We start from the raw sequence: 17,936 nt of genomic DNA on the forward strand, positions 1-17,936 counted from the left end.
CAGACGCATCTGGCATAAGGCGGCGGCTGGGGTGAACAGAGGCACCGGAGCGCAGCGAAGGCAGATATGAGCCGGAGACCGCAGCGGCTAAGCAGAAAACTCAAGTTGGCAGCTGAGTTGCACCCTGTAGCTCTTTTGTTCTTTTTGGGCCAAGACAGCTGTGGCTTAGCACGGTTTGGGGTTGGGGCATTCCCCACATCTGTGAGCTGCATGGCTGGACTGCAGACCGTCTAGCATCGCTGCCTTGGGATCCAGTCCCTTAGGCTGCTAGAGGAGCACTCAGGACAAAACGAGCAGGGAGGCTTCCTGCAGCCCTGCGGCTCTGCGCCAGGTCCCGCAGCACGAGGTCATTATGCCACCAGCACGCCACTCCCTCCCCACATCCCACACAGCATAGCGACTGATCAGGATTTGCCTTTCTGCAAGGCAGAACATCCACGCGGCGCCCCAACTTCAGACTGTTCAAAATGCGCTGCTCCAGGAGGGGATGCCCTCACTGAAGCAAGCTTATCCATGTAGGGAATGCACGAGAATGTGAAGCTTAGCCAGCCTTGAAGGCCCCTCCATGAATCTCTTGTCACTGTCTCAAGTTACTACGTTTCAAGCCTAACAAGTATTTTAACACTTTCCTGAAGACACGTACATTAGATGACCTCTTTCCAAACATGCCTCTTTCCAAAGCCTCTGCCATGTTATCTCAACCAGTACAAGAAGCGAAAATAACCCTTTAGTGCAACAGAAAGTTTTCTGAATGGGATTTCATATTTACTTCAAGAACTTGGTTTAGTTTTTACATGAAAACTGCTGAAAGAAGGCAGGAAGTGCCGCCTTCTCTGGATTGCAGTTCTAGAATGTGCTCTCTCCCCACATACCTAGACTACAGACCCACGTGAACAGACAGTGACTGCAAAAGAAGCTCCGTCCCTCCAGCCCTCACGGGAGACGATGACACAATCGACTGGGCATCGCAGAGGGTCCACGGGCAAGGCACGAACAGGGATGTGCCCACCCCCAAGATGAAGACCACCTCTTCCTTCTGAAGCGGGCAGGGGTGCACCCAGGAAGTCTGAGAGCAGCCAGCAGAGAGGAGGTGAGAAGACAACACAGATCAAGTCAGCCCTCACCCCAATGCCCCAGGGTGGCCCACACAGAAGGTTTTGTCATCCTGGACCGTGCTCCTGGTTCCTGGACAGGCCAGCCAGAGATGGATGACACACCAGGGGTGAAACCAGAACTCCAGGAACAGCATGGACATGGTCAGAGCCAGAAAGACCCCCAGCTTGGGGCAAAGTCCCTCGCAGGCTCATGGGTCCAGGGCTGCCGTGCATGTGGGGTGATTTGTCCATTTTTTCCTGGAGTCCATATTGCTTATTTCAAAGCCCAAATGACATGACGTGCTTTCTACTTAGAAGACATCTTGTTTTTGCCTTTTGCCATCAGAAGGAGAGTTAAGTTTCCCTCCTCTTCCCTCAACACCATTTTAAAGTTGTAAAAAAAATCTCAAAGTGTTTCCAGTGCCGTCCCTCACACCCCACCCCTCATGAGGCAAACGGCTGTGGTAGAGGCAGAGAGCCAACTGTTCTTCCATTTCACTGAAAAGCCACGACCCACCCTTTCTGGCTTAGCATTCTGGAAAATACCGACTTCTGGACTGGGTTTGATCCTGGGGAGTGAGTGTCAACTGGCACCCTAAGGCTGAGACATCCTGAATCCCCGGCTCTGGCACCACTGCAGCCCAGGAGAGGGGACCGTGGTCCTGCAGGAGCCAGGGCGAAGTCCCATTTGGAGAAATAAGGGGCTGTGGAAGGGAGGAGACCCCCCCCAAGTCGCCCCTGTAGGCCGGGGAGCCCCTCCCCCCACCCCTGGGTCCTCACCTTCTGGTCCAACCCTTCCTATTTATGTTGAAAAAGGAAGCATTTTTCACCTTTTGGGTTCTGAGAAAATTCAAAGAATCTATAGTTCTAAAAAGGCCCGATTCAAGGTTCCTTTCTCTGTCAAGGATGTGGCTGGGAGCACTGACATCTACTCAAGTCTTTTAAAAGTTTTTTGAGCATCAGAGGTTCGAGGACTTCCTTTTGCGTGGAGAAGGCCACCTCTAGTCCGCCTTCCCAGACTAGACCTCAGCACCAGCCCCAAAGACCTGTGAGGGCGTCCCGGAAGCCTCAAAATCTGCTTGTAAGTGTAGATATTGGGATCCCTAAAATTTATAGAAGAACGAGCACCCCACTCCCCCAAACCTGTGACTTTCTCTTACATGGACTGAGAAAGCAATGATCTCAAGTTGCCCTTTTCAATGACCTTGACCATTCTATCTTCACAAATGTCACTGCTGCTACAGATCATGCCCTGTTGTGGAATTCAGACCAGAGGCTTCAGAGCAAAGAAGGTGGGTACATCGGTGATGAGAAACGTGTTGAAGCAGAATTTTGTTTTCAATCTTTCACATGGCCTAAGTTTGAGGCACAGAGCAGACTTCAAGGTGCTCCATTCTTAAACATTCAGAGTGGGTCTGGAAGGACAGACAGCCTAATGGACTTCCTGCTGGGGAGGGAGGGAGGGAGGGAAGGCCTGGAGGATTGTAACATCTCACTTCATACCCTTCTGGATGGCATGAATTTTCCTTTCTTTATCATAACAAGGAACATGTACTCATTCAATCATCAAAATTAATTTTAAAAATTAATACATCCGGAATCCTGAGCGACACAGCGAGAGGATGACCCAGGCATGCGCCCCTGGCTAGGCTGGCTCAACTGGCTCCTGTGCTGGCTTCGTCCATGGAGATCCTGGACGTGTGGGTGAGCGGGACACATGTCCAGCCGCTATGCTGACAGGGGAAGCACAGACTGTCATCGTCATTTCTTTCACAAAGAAAAGTGTGTCAGGCTGCTGCGCCTAATTTGATGCCTTGTGTTAGGCAGTGCCCGGGTGGCAGCAGGTGGAAATGCTCCAGACTCGGCCGGGGCTGGAGGTAAAGGACAGCACGGCTGGGCAAGAGAGACGGGTGTGGGCAAGGACAAGAAGGCGACGGTGTCGGTCGTTAACTGGGTGCAGGTCGTTAACTGCCAGAGATGATGCTGCCCGTTCTGGCATCCACGAATGAAAACAGTGGCACAGACTGAAGGAAAAAGTAACTCCAGGTGGGAGAACCGCATTTCCAAGCACCGCTGCTTCCCTGGGCAGTGGTGTGGTGGGCGGAGTCCGGCCCAACCAGAACCCCAGGCTCAAGCTCTGCTCCCTGCCTCCCAGCCCCGTGACCTTGGGCTCGTCCCGGTGCCTCCTCACAGGGACTTTCTCACTTGCACGCCGAGGTGCCAGGTCCCACCTTGCGCAGACGACTTGAGAGTCAAATGCGAGGCACACGCACAAGCATCACGTCGCCTGTGAAGGGGCTGAGTCTGAATGGTTCCCCAGAACTCGCCGAGGTGTAGGAAACGGACGTGTGCGCCCTTTGCTGCTTTTCAGGTGGGGACCTGAGGGTAAGTCACGTGAACTCGGCCATGATTTTGGAAATCAAAAATGACATCATTTTTGAAAATTTGGGGGAAATCAAAAATAATTAATGAGCCAGGGCTTTTCCACCTCGGCATTACTGGCATCTTGGACCAGATAATTCTACGTCGTGGGAGGCTGTCCTGTGCATTGTAGGGTGTTTAGCAGCGTCCCTGGCCTCTACCCACTAAGTGCCAGTAGCACCCCTACCCCAGTTGTAACAACAAATAATGTCTTCAGACATGGCCCAACGTTTCCTGGGGGGCAAAATCGGCCCCTGTTAAGAACCACTGCATCATCTAAAATTCTTCCTGTAACATTCTGAAGGACACACACAGTTGTCAGTACGGAGGACTGACTGCACACCAGGCACTGCCCCAAGTAAGCATCTCACCAATGCGACAGCATTTCATCCTCACAACTGCTGAATTATAACCCACTCCACAAATGAGGAAATGGAGGCACAGAGAGGGGACACATCTTGCCAAGTTCTCATAGCTACTAAATTCTAATGTCAAAAAAGTTGCAGGTGGGGGTGGGTGGGCTAGGGGACGGCCAGATCTAAGGAAACAAGGTTGTGACTATAAAAGAGTGACTTTTTAATACTGGGGCATTAGCCATTCATAGATTGCTTTGTAGCATAGCTCAGAGAGGCAACAGAGTGTTTGCCAAAAGCCCCATATTACAGATGAGGACACAGAAGCCACACTAAGAAACAGAACCTGCCTGGGGTCAGATGGAGAAAGGACATGAGCTCCCACTCTCTTCTCCTGGTGTTGTTATCCCAACATATGGCAGTAACAACAGTGAATCTGACCTCAGCATCCAGGGACGGATGGGCAGGGGGTGGGGGAGGTGCGGGGGGCCAGGCCATCTGGGCACAAAGGATGCACCTTGGTCAGGAGGCCATATGTTCATGGTTGACTTTCTAGTAATGGAGGTGGCCCTGCACTGAGTCATCTGTAGTCCCTTGCCCAGCTGGTGAGGCAATCCAGAGCTGAGGATCAGAGCCAAGGTGTGCCCAGCCTTCAAGAGGACCAAACCTTATTAGCCCAAATGGCACAGTCTATAAATAGCCATGTTCAGAATCCCTGCAATTAAGCTGGTCACCACAGCCTCAGGGCCTGACCCCTGCCAGTCTCTCTCACCCTGGCTCACAGCACCCCCATCACTTCCTGCGCTCCAGCCGCACTGACTTCCCAGCACAGGGCTGACTCCTGCCGCAGGGCATTTGCACTCACCTCCCCGGAGGGTCCTGCCTCCCAGGCCTTCTCATCCAGCTCCCTCTTGTCATAGAAGTCTTAGTCATCTCTCCAGGGAGCCCTCCTTGACCATTAGATCAAACGTGCGCCCCTTCCAGTCACTCCTAGCCCATCACCTGGTGTATTTCCTTCTTAGCAGTTATCTTTTTCTGTCCTTGTGGGTGGACAAGCGCTGATTTCCTCTCTGCACACACAATTCCTAGCTCAGTCCCTGGTACCTAGCAGGACCTCAATTAATATTCGTAGCGTAAAGGAATGAATGAAACAACAAATCCACAAACCAGCAAACCAACCAGAATAGAAACAGATCCAGTCCCTGGTACCTAGCAGGTAAAGGAATGAATGAAACAACAAATCCACAAACCAGCAAACCAACCAGAATAGAAACAGATCTTCCAGTACAGTAGTGGATTTTTAAAAGAAAAAAAAAAATCCCCAGACACTATAGGGAATTGCAATTAACTGAAGAAACCAACTCTTTGTAAGGTAGCCTCCTTCCTTCCTGCTCCCTGAAACTTAAATTTGCCCTAACAGGAGGCTTTGACTCTAGGCTGAAGTACCAAAGGGATGCCCGTGTACCACCTCTCACCTCTCCCGGCTTTGCCAGCAAGGTGCTGGGCACACAATAGGGCCAAGTTTACAGGACTTAATTAAATCAGAGCATGATCTCTCCCCTTATAGGAATTTTCCAAGGAACAAAGTTTTAAGCCTCCAAGCTTCTCTTAAGATTTTTTTAATGAAATGCTTATTAAAACGAGTAACATGTTCTTCACATAGTAAGCTGACGACAATTTCATTTGCTCAGTGGTTTGGGGTGATTAGGTTCACTAATCATGTCTCCATCCTACAGCACAGGGATGCCCACAGTGTGGTGTGTGGCAACGTGGGCCCCCACGCTCAGTGGCTCCAGATCACTGTGCTGTGGTTTTACGCTTAGTATCGTTTTGTGTCTCCCCAGCTGTTAGTTATCACTTCTTGCCGCCCATCACTCCACAACCTCTACCAGCACTTCAGACGTGCTGTGACCTGGAAAACCAGACCCGTCACAACTGTGTGTAAACCAAGAAAAAACAGGCCCTGAATGAAAACCCATGAGCTCTCCTTTAAATAGGAGGCGTGGATGTCGGGTCATCTAATCTGAGGCTCAGGGAGCATTTTCCATCCTTCTAGGTCCAGCTGTGCCCCACAAGGTCAATGCTGGCTTGTCAGCAGCCTCCAGAGCAGCAGAGCACTGCCACGCCATGAGGAAGAGCTGAGACTACCTGAAGCCTCCCTGGTGCGGAGGTGCCGAAAGCACAGAACGCAGCCCTGCTCAAAGGGCTCCACCATAACGCCAAGTGGCTCTCGGTGAAGCCACGCCACTGAGCAGGGCTTTTACAGTTAGGTGAGATCTTGTGGTTCCAAACATGCTTCCCTCAGCTTCAATCTCCTTCATTTAGGAAAACAGGGCTCTCAAGGGTGCCTTTTGGGAGCAAAGAACCACAGTGCATGCTGAGCACACGTTTTGACAGTTACCAGAAAGGCCCCTGAGAGGCAGAATTTTCCAAAGCGAAACAGAACCCAGAGGCCCTGCACAGGGACTCACTGTGAAATCAGCTCAGATTCCAAATGCCTTGGAAGGATAGTTAGTGCCTCTTTCTCCCTCTCAGATAAATGATTTTTAAACAACAGGGCATAAAAGGGCTTTCCTTATATTCAATAACTTGAACTGCATTATAACAAATCTACTATGTTTGTGCATATGCATATTTATAGAAAAAAAAAGATGGAAAGTCTAGAAATCAAATGTTATTTAGTGGTTATCTCCAGGCACGGAAACATGAGGGGTTTTTTTCCCTCTTTACATTTTGGTTTTCCAATTTTCTTTTGTTGAGCATGCATGACTTTTATAGTTAGGTAGCTGTAAGTTAAAATTTTTTATTTGTCATGCAAAAAATAAAGCATCCTCTTTACTCTGTGTTTCCTCCTTTCAGTGTCAGCTGCACCTCCCAACGTACAGCTCTCGTGGGGTATGCTCAGATCACAGAGGCCTGGCTCTGTTTTGAGATGTTTTGCAGGAAAGCTGGATCTTTGGGAGCCTGTAGTGCTACCACACGGAGTCATAGCCTCTCTCGTGTCTTCTGCAGTCCCGGGAAATGGGATTGCCTGTATTCACATAGCCTTTCTAATCCCTCTGCTCCAGGGGTCTCATGGCACTTTGAGGAACAGTGAGGCTGCCTTGGAGATCTGTTGAGGGTTGCAGAGGGAGCATGGTCTCTGAAGGCTGGTGGACAGAGTGAATCTGGCGTCCAGTACTTTCTACTACCTGTGTGACTTTATGCTAACAATCACTTCGTCTCCCTGATCCATCAGCAAAATGGGAATAATAATACTCATTGGAGATTAAATGAGACAATTAGTGCTAAGTGTGGCATTGGGCTCTCTTAGATACTGATGCTCGATGGTAGATACTACTGTTATTACTGAGAATACCTAGAACACAGAGGTCAGAATAGATTCTCAACCCTGGCTGTACTTGAAAGTACCTTAATGAGCTTTTAAAAGATTCTGAGGTCTGGGGTGGGAATGGGGGTATCCCCATGTGGTTACAGCCACAAAAATTGCCTTTTCACCATACATTCCACTTCCTTTCCTTCCACAAATCCATTCCACAGCATCCTCTCCATTACCTCAAAATCACCACCTCCAGGAGGCCCTCAAGTCTCCCATGAGAACTGGAGTTCCTCCAGCACCCAAATTTGATTAGGAATTCACATGCAATTTGCACTTGCTGTCGTGTCACTTGGAAAGTGTACTGGATTGAATTATGTCCCCCCAAAACTCACAGAGGCTTGAATTGTCTCCCAAGTTTTGTGTATTAGAAACTTGGCCCCCACTGTGACTGTTAAGAGGGTGGGAAATCCTATTATGGTAATGGAAAGGTGGAGCCTTAAAGAGGTGATTGGATTGTAGGACTGTGCAGTAGTGAATGGACTAAAAATGGTGGTCAGGGGCATGGTTCTGAGGGCTTTAAAAGAAGAGGAGAGTCTGTCTCTCTCTCTGCCCTCTCTGCTTCCACCATCTTGCAATGTGAGACCCCTGGGTCACTGTTGCCACCACCAGATGGACTTTGGACTTCCCAACCTCAGAAACTGTAAGCAACAAATTTCATTTTTCTTTATAAATCATGCAGTTTGAGGTATTTTGTTATAAGCAACAAAAACAGACTAATACAGAAAGCATTCACAAATTACTTCTGTTTGTATCTTCCACCTGTATATTGGTTTTCTATCAGATGATGAGTCAAGATGAGGCCTCCTGGATGCTGGGATGGGCTCTGAGCTTCGTGCATGCACCAGGTGACCAAAAAAGGCCAAGCCTTGACAGAGCCAGCTGTTCTCAGAGCACAGACCCAGACCCCAGCCTCAGCAACCCCTGAGAGCTACCAGGAAGGCAGCTGCAGCCCACCTGGGAACCACTGAATTGAATAGGTAACTCAGGGGTGGGCCACAGCCATCTGTCTTAGCACTTCCTCTGGTGATTCTGGGCTTGCTCAAGTTTGAGAACGACTGAATTACATTAAAAGCTCATCTCTACCTGTACTGCCAAGCAAGACCTTTGCTTCCTCAGTAAGGATAAGGCCAGCACAAGTGTGAAATTTGTCTGTGGTCCACTGTCTACGAGTGTGTCTACCACATTTTATAAGAACGGAGGGTACCATGAATAGCCACATCTGCAAATTCATGTCTAAAACATCACATTCCCTTTGTCTATTACCTCTGGAATTCCTCATAAGAAAATTTGCCGGAAAACTAAAGTTTACCCCTCATAGGACCATTTTTAACACCTAATTACTCCTGCTTTCAGTGGCATATGCTGCCAAATGTTGACTTTTTCATTATGACTCAGGCCCCCCCCCCACGATGAACTAACTTATAGTCCTGGGCCACCAGAAGTAGGGGGAGGTGCTTGGATATTTGCAAAACAGCCCCAGGTTTCCTGCTACTTTGAGGCCTTGTGCTTGCTTGCTATTTTTTTCTATCTGTTCCCAACTTCCGCAGTTATCACATGTTGCTTCCTCACTGTGGGTTCCTCAAATAGCCCCAACCTCCCTTCTAACCTGGATCAAGAAGGTAGATAACCCTGCTGGTTTGAATTGTGTGGAGACCAAGAGTAAACAGGCCTGAGGGAGACTACTATGGGTCAAATCCTGTCCCCACTCTTTCACCAACCAAGGCCCCTCCACGCGCCTCAGCTGGGCCATCTGGATGAGATGGTTTCTGGGGAGTCTAACATTTGGTGTTTTACTGAATTCTTCCAGGTCTGGAATAAATGTAGGTGTTTAATCAAGGTGTAGGCAGGGAAGTCGGTTACCTGGTCCTGGAGTTTCTGAAACATCAGAGGGTGTGGTTCTTCCAGGATCTTTTCATTGAGCCGAGACTGTCCCTCTACGTTGACTTGTGACGAGGCCTTACTGGACAGAAAAGTCATGTAGATCTCCTTTGCCTTTTCCTGCATCTGGAGGAGACAGAGGGGGCCTGTTTGTTATCTGCGAGCACAGCCTTCCCAGCCCGAGTCCAGCTCTCCCTTCTGGCCAGGCCCAGAAGGAGCTGCTGGCAAGAGAAACAGCCCCACCTGCAGCCTGGGGGCTCTTGATGCTGCTGCAGAGCTGAGCTCTATCCGGGATGGCTCCTGACAGCCGAGCCCCCCCCCACCTCCCTCTCATGCATCTGTGGCCACATGTCCTGTAACAAAATTGCTACACTAACCACTTAGAAATGATGACAGGAAGAATCCTGGCCCAGGGTGGGCATTCGGTACCATTCAAGACCATCCTGTGAATTCTCCAAATTTAAGGGTTCATGGGAATACTGTTCAGTCATAACAAGGAATGAAGCACTGATACATACAACAACCTGGATGAACCTTGAAAACTTTATGCTAAGTGAAAGAAATCAGACACAAAATGCCACATGTGGTATGATTTCTTTCATATGAAATATCCAGAATAGGCAAATCCATAGAGAGAGAAAGATTAATGGTTGCCAGGGGATGGGGGGTGGAGAAATAGCGAGTGACTGCTTAATGGGTATGGGCTTTCTGTTCGGGGTGATGAAAAAGTTTTGCAACTAGATAGTGGGGATGGCTATACAATATTGTGAATATACTTAATGCCACTAGATGCCATTTTAAAATGGTTAAAAGGAGAGCACTATACAATTGTTAAAATGGTAAATTTTACATTATGTATATTTTACCACAATGAGAAAAACCAGTTAAGGCCAGTTAGCTCAGTTGGTTACAGCGTGGTGTTGATAACATCAAGGTCTATGGTTTCATCCCAGTACCAGCCAGCAAAAAAAAAAAAAAAAAATCAAGTAAAGACATGCACACATATCCCTACCAGTTATCAAGCACCTCCTATGCGGTAGACACATGCTAGGTATGGTCCCATTTCCTTAACCCCCCTGAACATCCAGCAAAGGCCATTTTCCTATCAGTGCCACTTTCCTGATGAGGACACAGAGGCCAGGAGAGGTGATGCGGCTTATCCAAGGAGCCTGCAGGAATACCCAGGACTGTTTGGCTCCAAACCTTTCAGTTCTGCTCAGTTCCACACCTGAGAGACACATTATCACCGCCAGGTTGTAGGGTTTGTCAGCCTTCCAGGGCAGGGTGTTTTGTTTGTTTTTCAGGTAACAAGATACTGAGTCTGTGCAATGGAGAGAAACACTCACTGCCCACCCTGAGGTGCCAAGTGCAGTCCTGTTGGGAAGAACAAGCAGGTACCAGCTGCCTGGAAAGTCTTAGAGGCAGAGTTGGAAAGATGCTGGCCACCTGCACTCCTCCTTGCACCCAAAACCAACTGTGGCTGGCACAGGAACACTCTGTTGGTGAGGAGCCAGACTTCTCGGTGAGTACTTTGTCTTCAAAACAGTATGCCTCATGGCAAAGCTGCAGCGGCAGAGCCTGCTTCTCCAGGACTTCCCCTGAGGGTTCTATTTTCTTTTAGAAAAAGGAGACTTCCTGCGCACCTATCTCTCCAGCAGCAAGGACAGGGGCTGTTTCTCTAGACGTTAGATCTAATCTTACCTTACGCTACAGAGTAAGGCAGATGATAAATGCCTCTGAAATGCAGCCACGCAGCTATGATGGGGGGTGGTGGGTAGATGAGGGGGCTTAGGAGGGGTCTGGAAAACTGCCTTTCTCTCCAGAGAGCCCACCTGGGGCTCCGCGCAGGCTGCAGAGCTTGCTTAGGAAATCTCAGGCTCTGAAAACCTCCTGTCCTTATGGAAACCACCAGAAGTCTTTGAAAACTGGTGCTTGAAGGCAGCAAAAAAGCAGTCCTTTTTTGGTTCCGGGGGCTAGGTGACAAGAGACCCTCCGAGGCCGAGGCCTGACCATCTCCTGTTCCTCCGGCAAAGCCAGCCTCGCCAGTGCTTGCAGAAAGACCGCCCAGGTGGGGTCAGCACCCAAAGCCCTGGTGTCTGTTCTTTCTTGATCATCAGTATGAACAGTTACTTGATGCCAGACTCCAAGACACACGGAGCCTGTCACAATAAACATGGGCATTCCGAGGGACAGGTCTGGGGACATCAGTGAGACCTGGAGGAGCTTGCCTCTCCAAGACCCACCTGCTCCATGAAGCCATACGCCTCCCTCCCACCACCTCCGTTCTGTTAGGAAGGAACATTTTCGGAAAACCACTTCCTGTTTTAAAGCTACTTCATAAAAGTGGAATTTCAGCCAGTCAGATTAGCAAACTGCATGCAGAGATCTGGAAGCAGAAATCACCTCCCCTCCCCTTGAACATTCACACACACGTACGTGCAGCACATGCATGCACACACACACATGCACACACGCACACATATGCATGCACACGCGTACATGCATGCACACGTGCACACACATGTTGACCAGGTGAGTCCAGGCTATACTGAGGGATCCCGAAAAAGAGAAGCATAATGAGGCTTAGGGGTGGGGGCGGAAGGGGCAGGGCGAGGAAGCAGGTTCCTGGGGACTGCGTGTAGCAGCCTCAGCAGACAGTGTCTCTGCCCTGCCCTCTCCCACCAGCCGCCCCCTCAGTCTCTGACGCCTAGGTCCCCAGGGCACCCAGGGACTGAGCATGCATGGGAAACAGCTGCGCCAGCACAGCTTATCTGGGCTGGGGTGGAAGCGTGACAGAGAAGGGAAACCCTGAGACAGCCGACCGCAAGCCAGTCACGGGAAGGCTGGGTGTCCAGGCGAGAACAATTCACAAAAAAGAAGAACCAGTCTCTTGAGCTATTTTAGTAGATTTTTCCAGAGCTTTGTTAACCCTATTCTCACTACTGTCAGGACAGGAACAGGACAGCCACCAGCTGGTGGAGTCAATTGTGGGTCTGTGACTTGCAAGGATGGCAGCTTCTCTTCCATGGCCTGACGGAGGTGCCAGCCACAGCCTGGACCAGAGAGCCCCTCCCTCCCCACGGAGAACAGACGCACCCAGCACCAACCCTGCCTAGAAAGTGCTGGAAGATGCCCCACCTGGGCCCATCAGCTCGGGCACTGCCTATAGGAGCACCTGCACCCAGGTGAGCTCCTTCCAGACACCCCACGAGTCTGGGCCTTTCTTCCAGGCCTGGCAACGTCTCGGCCATGACAACACTTGGTCAGAGGTCAGCTCTCGAACCCTGCTCCCAACTAATGTGTGTTCAGGAAAAGCAAACTCTTTCTTGTCAGCCCCAGAAACACACATGTACTCAGAACAGCAGTGCCCAGTAGCCCAAAGCTGAGAAGAGTGCTGCTCTGTGCATGGCTTCTGTCCTGCATCCAACAGCAAGCTCAAACTTTTCCTACCGAGAAAAGAAAACAAAACCTCCTCCGACTCCACATGGCCCTATAGCTAATGGCCTCCCCACCCCCCATGTCTTACTGAACGCTCTCGAAAGAAAGGCATGTGCCTCTTGTCCCCACTGCCTCCATTCGCTCCCCTACCCGGCCAGGCAGGCGTCCACCCGCCCTGCACCTCGGCCTCCCCCAGCTCACTGATGTCCTCCCTGCTGCTAAGTCCCCTGGACGGGTCTCTGGACCTCTCCGGCCTGTGGCCCCGCTCACCACTCCTACCTTCCTCCTCCTCCCGGTCCCTTGCCATAAGGATCCTGCCCTCTCAGGATTCCCCAACACCTCCTGTGTCTGCCTGTCTCCTTTGCAAGCTCCTGTCCCTGTCCCCTCCATAAATGCTGGGGTTTCCCAGAGCTCTGCCCTGGCTGACTTCTCTAACCACACACTCTCCCAAGATTTCAGCACAACCCTCTCCCCAAGCTGCCGACCCATGCAGCCAACTGATTTCTAGAAATATGGACACGGATGTGCCACAGACACCTCAAATTCAACATGGAGGAAAGAAGTGGTCCCCTTCTGGCCAGCTGGTCCTGCAGCCTCTACTCCAGGAAGCTGGAAACCGCAGTCCCCTTTAACAGCTCCTCACCCAACATCCTGTCTGCCACCCCGTGCCCCCCACGAACAAATCTCTATCAGCCTGTTCCTCTCCATTCCTGTCGCTCTGCCAGAGATGGGCAGCGGGAGGGGACACATAAAAAAATTAAAGGGACAAACCATTAGCTTTATTAATACCAGTTTCAGAAAGGGAATGAGGCAAAGAAACGATCAAAGAAATAACAGAATACTCCCGAGAACTGGCTAAGGACTGGAAAGCAGGTGCAGGAGCAGCAGATGCCTCTGCAGAGGGCACGAGGAACAAAGCTAAGCACCTGCAAGGCTGGGGACAGGGAACCAGCCAGAAGCATGTCCAAAGGTGGCAGGGACTCAGGGACATCGGGTGACCCAGACGACAGGATGAGGAGGGTGGTAGGAAGGAGCCATCGGACCCCACTCCCATCCCTGAACAGTCAGGTGACTATGCCCTCCCAGGAGACTGGAGTTTTCTAAAGAAATTGACTCAGGGGGGCCCCAAAACAGAGGCACGAAAGAAGGGAAGGAGAAGACTGAACACTGAATACGAAGGGTTAAGTGAAATCCCAGATACAGACCCCCAGCAAATGTCTCCCAGGCCAGTCGACTGGAGGTGTGTTTAGTTTATGAACATACCAGGCTTGTGGCCCCCCAACAAGAGACTAGAGGATCCCTGTCTGGAAAAAACAAAAGCAGAAAAAAATCAATAGGATTTGAAGAAAAAGTTGAAATCTCAAAAAAAAAAAAAAAAGGGGAAGCCAAAAGCCAAAAAGATGAAAAAAATAGGAAAGAAAGATAAAATTAAGGGCTTGATCCAGGGGTAAGGAGCCATCACTGGAAAAGAGACCAGAGAAAATGGAAGGAAAGAAGGTACTAAAATAACAGCGACGTAAGAACATTACCCAGAACTATGACATTCTACGTGATAAGGACCCACGAAGTGTCCTCACAACGAGTGAACCTCCCAAGACCTCGACGGTACAGTTTTAGAACACTGGTGACAAAAAGATCCTGTGCTATTCCATAGAGAAAAATGCAAAAGAAAACAAAACAGTTTACGTATAAAATACCAATTCTTAACAACCGTGGAAGACAGCGGGACAATGTCTTTGAAACTCTGAGTGTCTCCCTAGAATTCTATGCTCCATCACATTACCAGTGAAGCGGGAGAGTAGGAGGAAATAACATTTTCACTTCAAAGGTCTTTACGTGCACCTGCCTGCCAAGTCCCCTTTCTCAGGAGGCTATCGCCGGCTGTGCTGCACCAAACTGAGAAATGACTCAGGACAGAGGAGCATCTGCATCCAGGAAATGGACTGTCCCTCTCCTGGTGGCAGCCAAAGAAGACTCGGGGACGCCCTGGTGGAAGCTGGGGTCAGAGGGCTGCAGGAGGACGGTCCCCAGGGGAAGCCGACTGCAGAGATGACCTCACAGGCCTGGGCCCTGCAACGCTGTGCCAAGTGGCATTTTAAAGGGCCAGTGGGGAGTGTGAAAACTGGGAGAGCAAAAAATAGTCCAAGAAGGAACATGTAATGGTAGCATTCTCTGTGGCTCAGCAGCCAACTATAAACAATAAAGTCTTAATAATGAAATTACACTGGACAGGGATGTGAATAAGCCAAACCTCAGTTATAGTAAGAGGAAGTCGGTAGGTAACATCTGAAAAGGATGAAGGGGCTATCACCGGCTGTGCATTTTGTTTAGAAATACAATGCTCGGGGCCAGCCCGGTGGCGCACTGCTACAGTGCGCCGCTTGGGAGCGTGGCAGCACGCTCCCGCCGAGGGTTCGGATCCCACATACAGACCGGTTCCCGCTCACTGGCTGAGCGAGGTGCAGGCGCAACACCGAGGGTTGCGATCCCGTTGCCAGTCCCGGTCTGGTACGGGCGCGACACTGAGGGTTGCGATCCGTTGCCGGACACGAAAAAAGACAAAAAGGAAAATTTAAAAAAAAAAAGAAATACGATGCTAACGCGAGGAGGCGCAGGTAAAGGGTTAAAGGGCTTCTTGCTGGGTGGCAACACAGCACCAGGCTGAAACCCTGATTCTGAACCTGCACATTTTAACCTTAACCACCCTGGGTCTTGATTTTCACATCTATAAAATGGGTATGATGATAATATCATTACCTATCTCATAGGTTTGTTGAGGATTAAAAAAAATAATCCATGTAAAAGCACTTAGAACAGTGCCTAGGATAAAACAAGCATAAATATACATCAGCCCCTATTATCACTGGTGTTGCTGTTATTTTGATAGATTTTTAAAATTTTTCTTTCTTCACTTCAGAAGGGAAAACCAAATCATTGTAAAGGGCAAAAATCATTTTTATAAACGTCAAATTTTAAAGGGACACGGGAACCTCTGAGACAAAAAATATTGCTCTTGCACTGTGTTCTGTTTTCCAATTTTTAAAAAGGGTTTTAAAAAGAAAGAAAAATATGTTGCTGGTGCTTTATTAAAGCACCAGCGAACAAAATATGCCCACCTTCCCCACCCCAAGTGTGGCCCACAGACCAGCAATGGCCACTGTGAGATGTTGTCTGGGCTGAGGTCCCTAGAACAGGACAAGACCGATCAGCCAGACTTCCACCCTCCAGTTCCATCCTGCATTTTACAGAGGAAGGAACCAAGGCCCAGGGCAGGCGAGTGTCAGGCCCAAGACCACAGTGTGAGCAGCTGAGCCTCTCTGGTCCAGCCTGGACCCAGTCAAGTCCATGTTGAAAGATAACATCCTTAAGACTCCACACCACAGGCTGGAAGGACAGCACCCAAGCCAGAGGGACAGTGAGCTCTGGAGCACAGGGAGGGAGCCCTTATAAGGGGTGTGTGTCACTTTGGGAATTTTAAATACTTTTCAAAAAAAATAAAACTCTAAAAACAGACCCAGCTCTGAGATCAAGTTTTAGAGTAAACAAAATAAATAAAAATAATAAATACCATAGACCCCTCTCCCCCAAAACTCTGTAAACCCTAAAACACTATAAAAACACAAGGTACCATTATACTTACATACCAGTGCAAGTAGCTCTCAGCGCTATGATCATCAGAAACCTTGCACCACCCCACCACTTCCCCGCCCCCACTCTCAGTTTGGTTTTTACAACTCTGTACAAGCTGACATGTCTACTTCTATCCTTGCCACATAGTAAACAGGATCTATATACATGTGCTGAGGAATGAATGAATGGATGATTCAGGGATAGCCGAGAATGAATACCCTGTTGTAGCTTTTTCTGAGGTTTCATAAGATATAAAAGTTTGTTTTAGAAGACAGACTTATCTCACATGCTAATTCATGGGGAAGAGGCACTTTCTAGAAAAACTGTAAACCATAAAGAAATTGCAAAGGGAGAGAACTGATTTGAAAGCTGACTGCTAAATACATACACCTGGAAGGTATGACAACCGCAGGGACTCCAGGATGGGAAGTGTCACCCTCCCAATTTCCTAAGTCCCCAGCATCCCTGCCATAAATGCAGAGTATCAAGACCCTCCCAACCTAAGGGGCTGCTTTTCCTGCCCACCAGGAGGCAAAGCACAGACAGGGGAAAACGGAGGACACGGTGTTGTGCCACTGTTTGGTGCTTCTGAGAATAAAAGCCCCAATGGAACAGAAGGCAGGTTCATCTCAAGGTCATTGTGATACTGCAGCCCAAGTGGAGAGTCCAGCCTGGTGAGTCCTCAGGTGTTGCTGGTCTGAGTGGAGAGAATGTCTTCGCCCTGCAAACAGCAGGTGGAAGTACACTGTGTGCCAGGCACGGTCTGGGCGCTCAGATACCATGGGGAGGAAGACAGAAAAAGATGCCTCACTTCACGGAGCCCACGCGACAGGGGAAAGACAACACAGAAGATGAATAAGTAAATGACATGAGATACTCGAAGTCGGTGAGTGCTGTGGACACACCCAGCTGGATGATCCAAGTAAAGGAATGAAAAAACAAACCAGCACAGGTTCTGTTTAAAATAACAGAGGCAGAGTGGGATTCGCCTCGGCCCCACGACTGCCTTAGCTGACCATAGAGAGAGATAAACCTCCCCGGCTTCCCCGCTGGGCCAGATGTGATGCTTGATTGTGAAACTCGGTTAGACGACTTCTCCCAGTGCCTGCATCCTCCTCCGCTCTAGAAACGCGTAGCTCACTCCCTGGTTTTACTTTCCATGCAGCGGGACCCACGAGAGGACGCGGGGCCTGGGGTCAGCCACCTGGGTCTGCATCCTGGCTCTGCCTGCACCGAGCCGGGCAGCCTTGGGCGAGCTGCTGCTGCACCTGTCAGACCATGTCCCTGCCTCTGCGAGTCATGAGGCTCACCGTGGTGACCCAGACTGAGGCCCGGACACCCCAGCATCACCAGTGCCCCTCCCTTCCTGGCACCGTCTGCGTTCTCAGGCGGCTGACAGGTGTGGGAGGCCCTCCAAGCCCTGAAGCAATCGCCAAGCACAGTCCAGGCTTAAGGACACAAACCTAGAAGTTCTATGCTGGGTGTCAAGGTGGGGGTGTGGAAAGAGGCTGCCCAATTCTGGAAGCTCTCTCTGTGGGATGCAGACAGGGCACAGCAACCCAACCCCAGAGCTGCATGACCCGAAAGTTTCCCCTTCCCCACTGCCCCCACTGCACACACCATTAGAGTCCTACAGGGGCTTTCCCGGGTCCTGGCACAAGGTCTCCTCCTTGCTTTGGCAGCCAGGTTTCCCAGGTGTGGCCTCACCTGCCCCCAGCCTCAAGCCCTCCAACAGAAGCCTCC

The 17,936-nt window shown here is 49.9% G+C and overlaps 1 protein-coding gene across 2 annotated transcripts in view; it reads right to left on the reverse strand.

Annotated features, from left to right (window-relative positions):
• RGS10 (regulator of G-protein signaling 10) overlaps positions 1 to 17,936 on the reverse strand; it is a 35,858-nt gene that overhangs the window by 4,112 nt on the left and 13,810 nt on the right. For both annotated transcript variants that reach the window (XM_008586098.1, XM_008586099.1), the window contains exon 4: positions 9,108 to 9,251. In XM_008586098.1, the coding sequence (XP_008584320.1) occupies positions 9,108 to 9,251 (144 nt within the window). The remainder of the gene's footprint in view (positions 1 to 9,107; positions 9,252 to 17,936) is intronic.

This window comes from Galeopterus variegatus, unplaced genomic scaffold (assembly GCF_000696425.1).
Source record: "Galeopterus variegatus unplaced genomic scaffold, G_variegatus-3.0.2 Scaffold3827, whole genome shotgun sequence".
NCBI classification, from domain to species: Eukaryota; Metazoa; Chordata; class Mammalia; order Dermoptera; family Cynocephalidae; genus Galeopterus; species Galeopterus variegatus.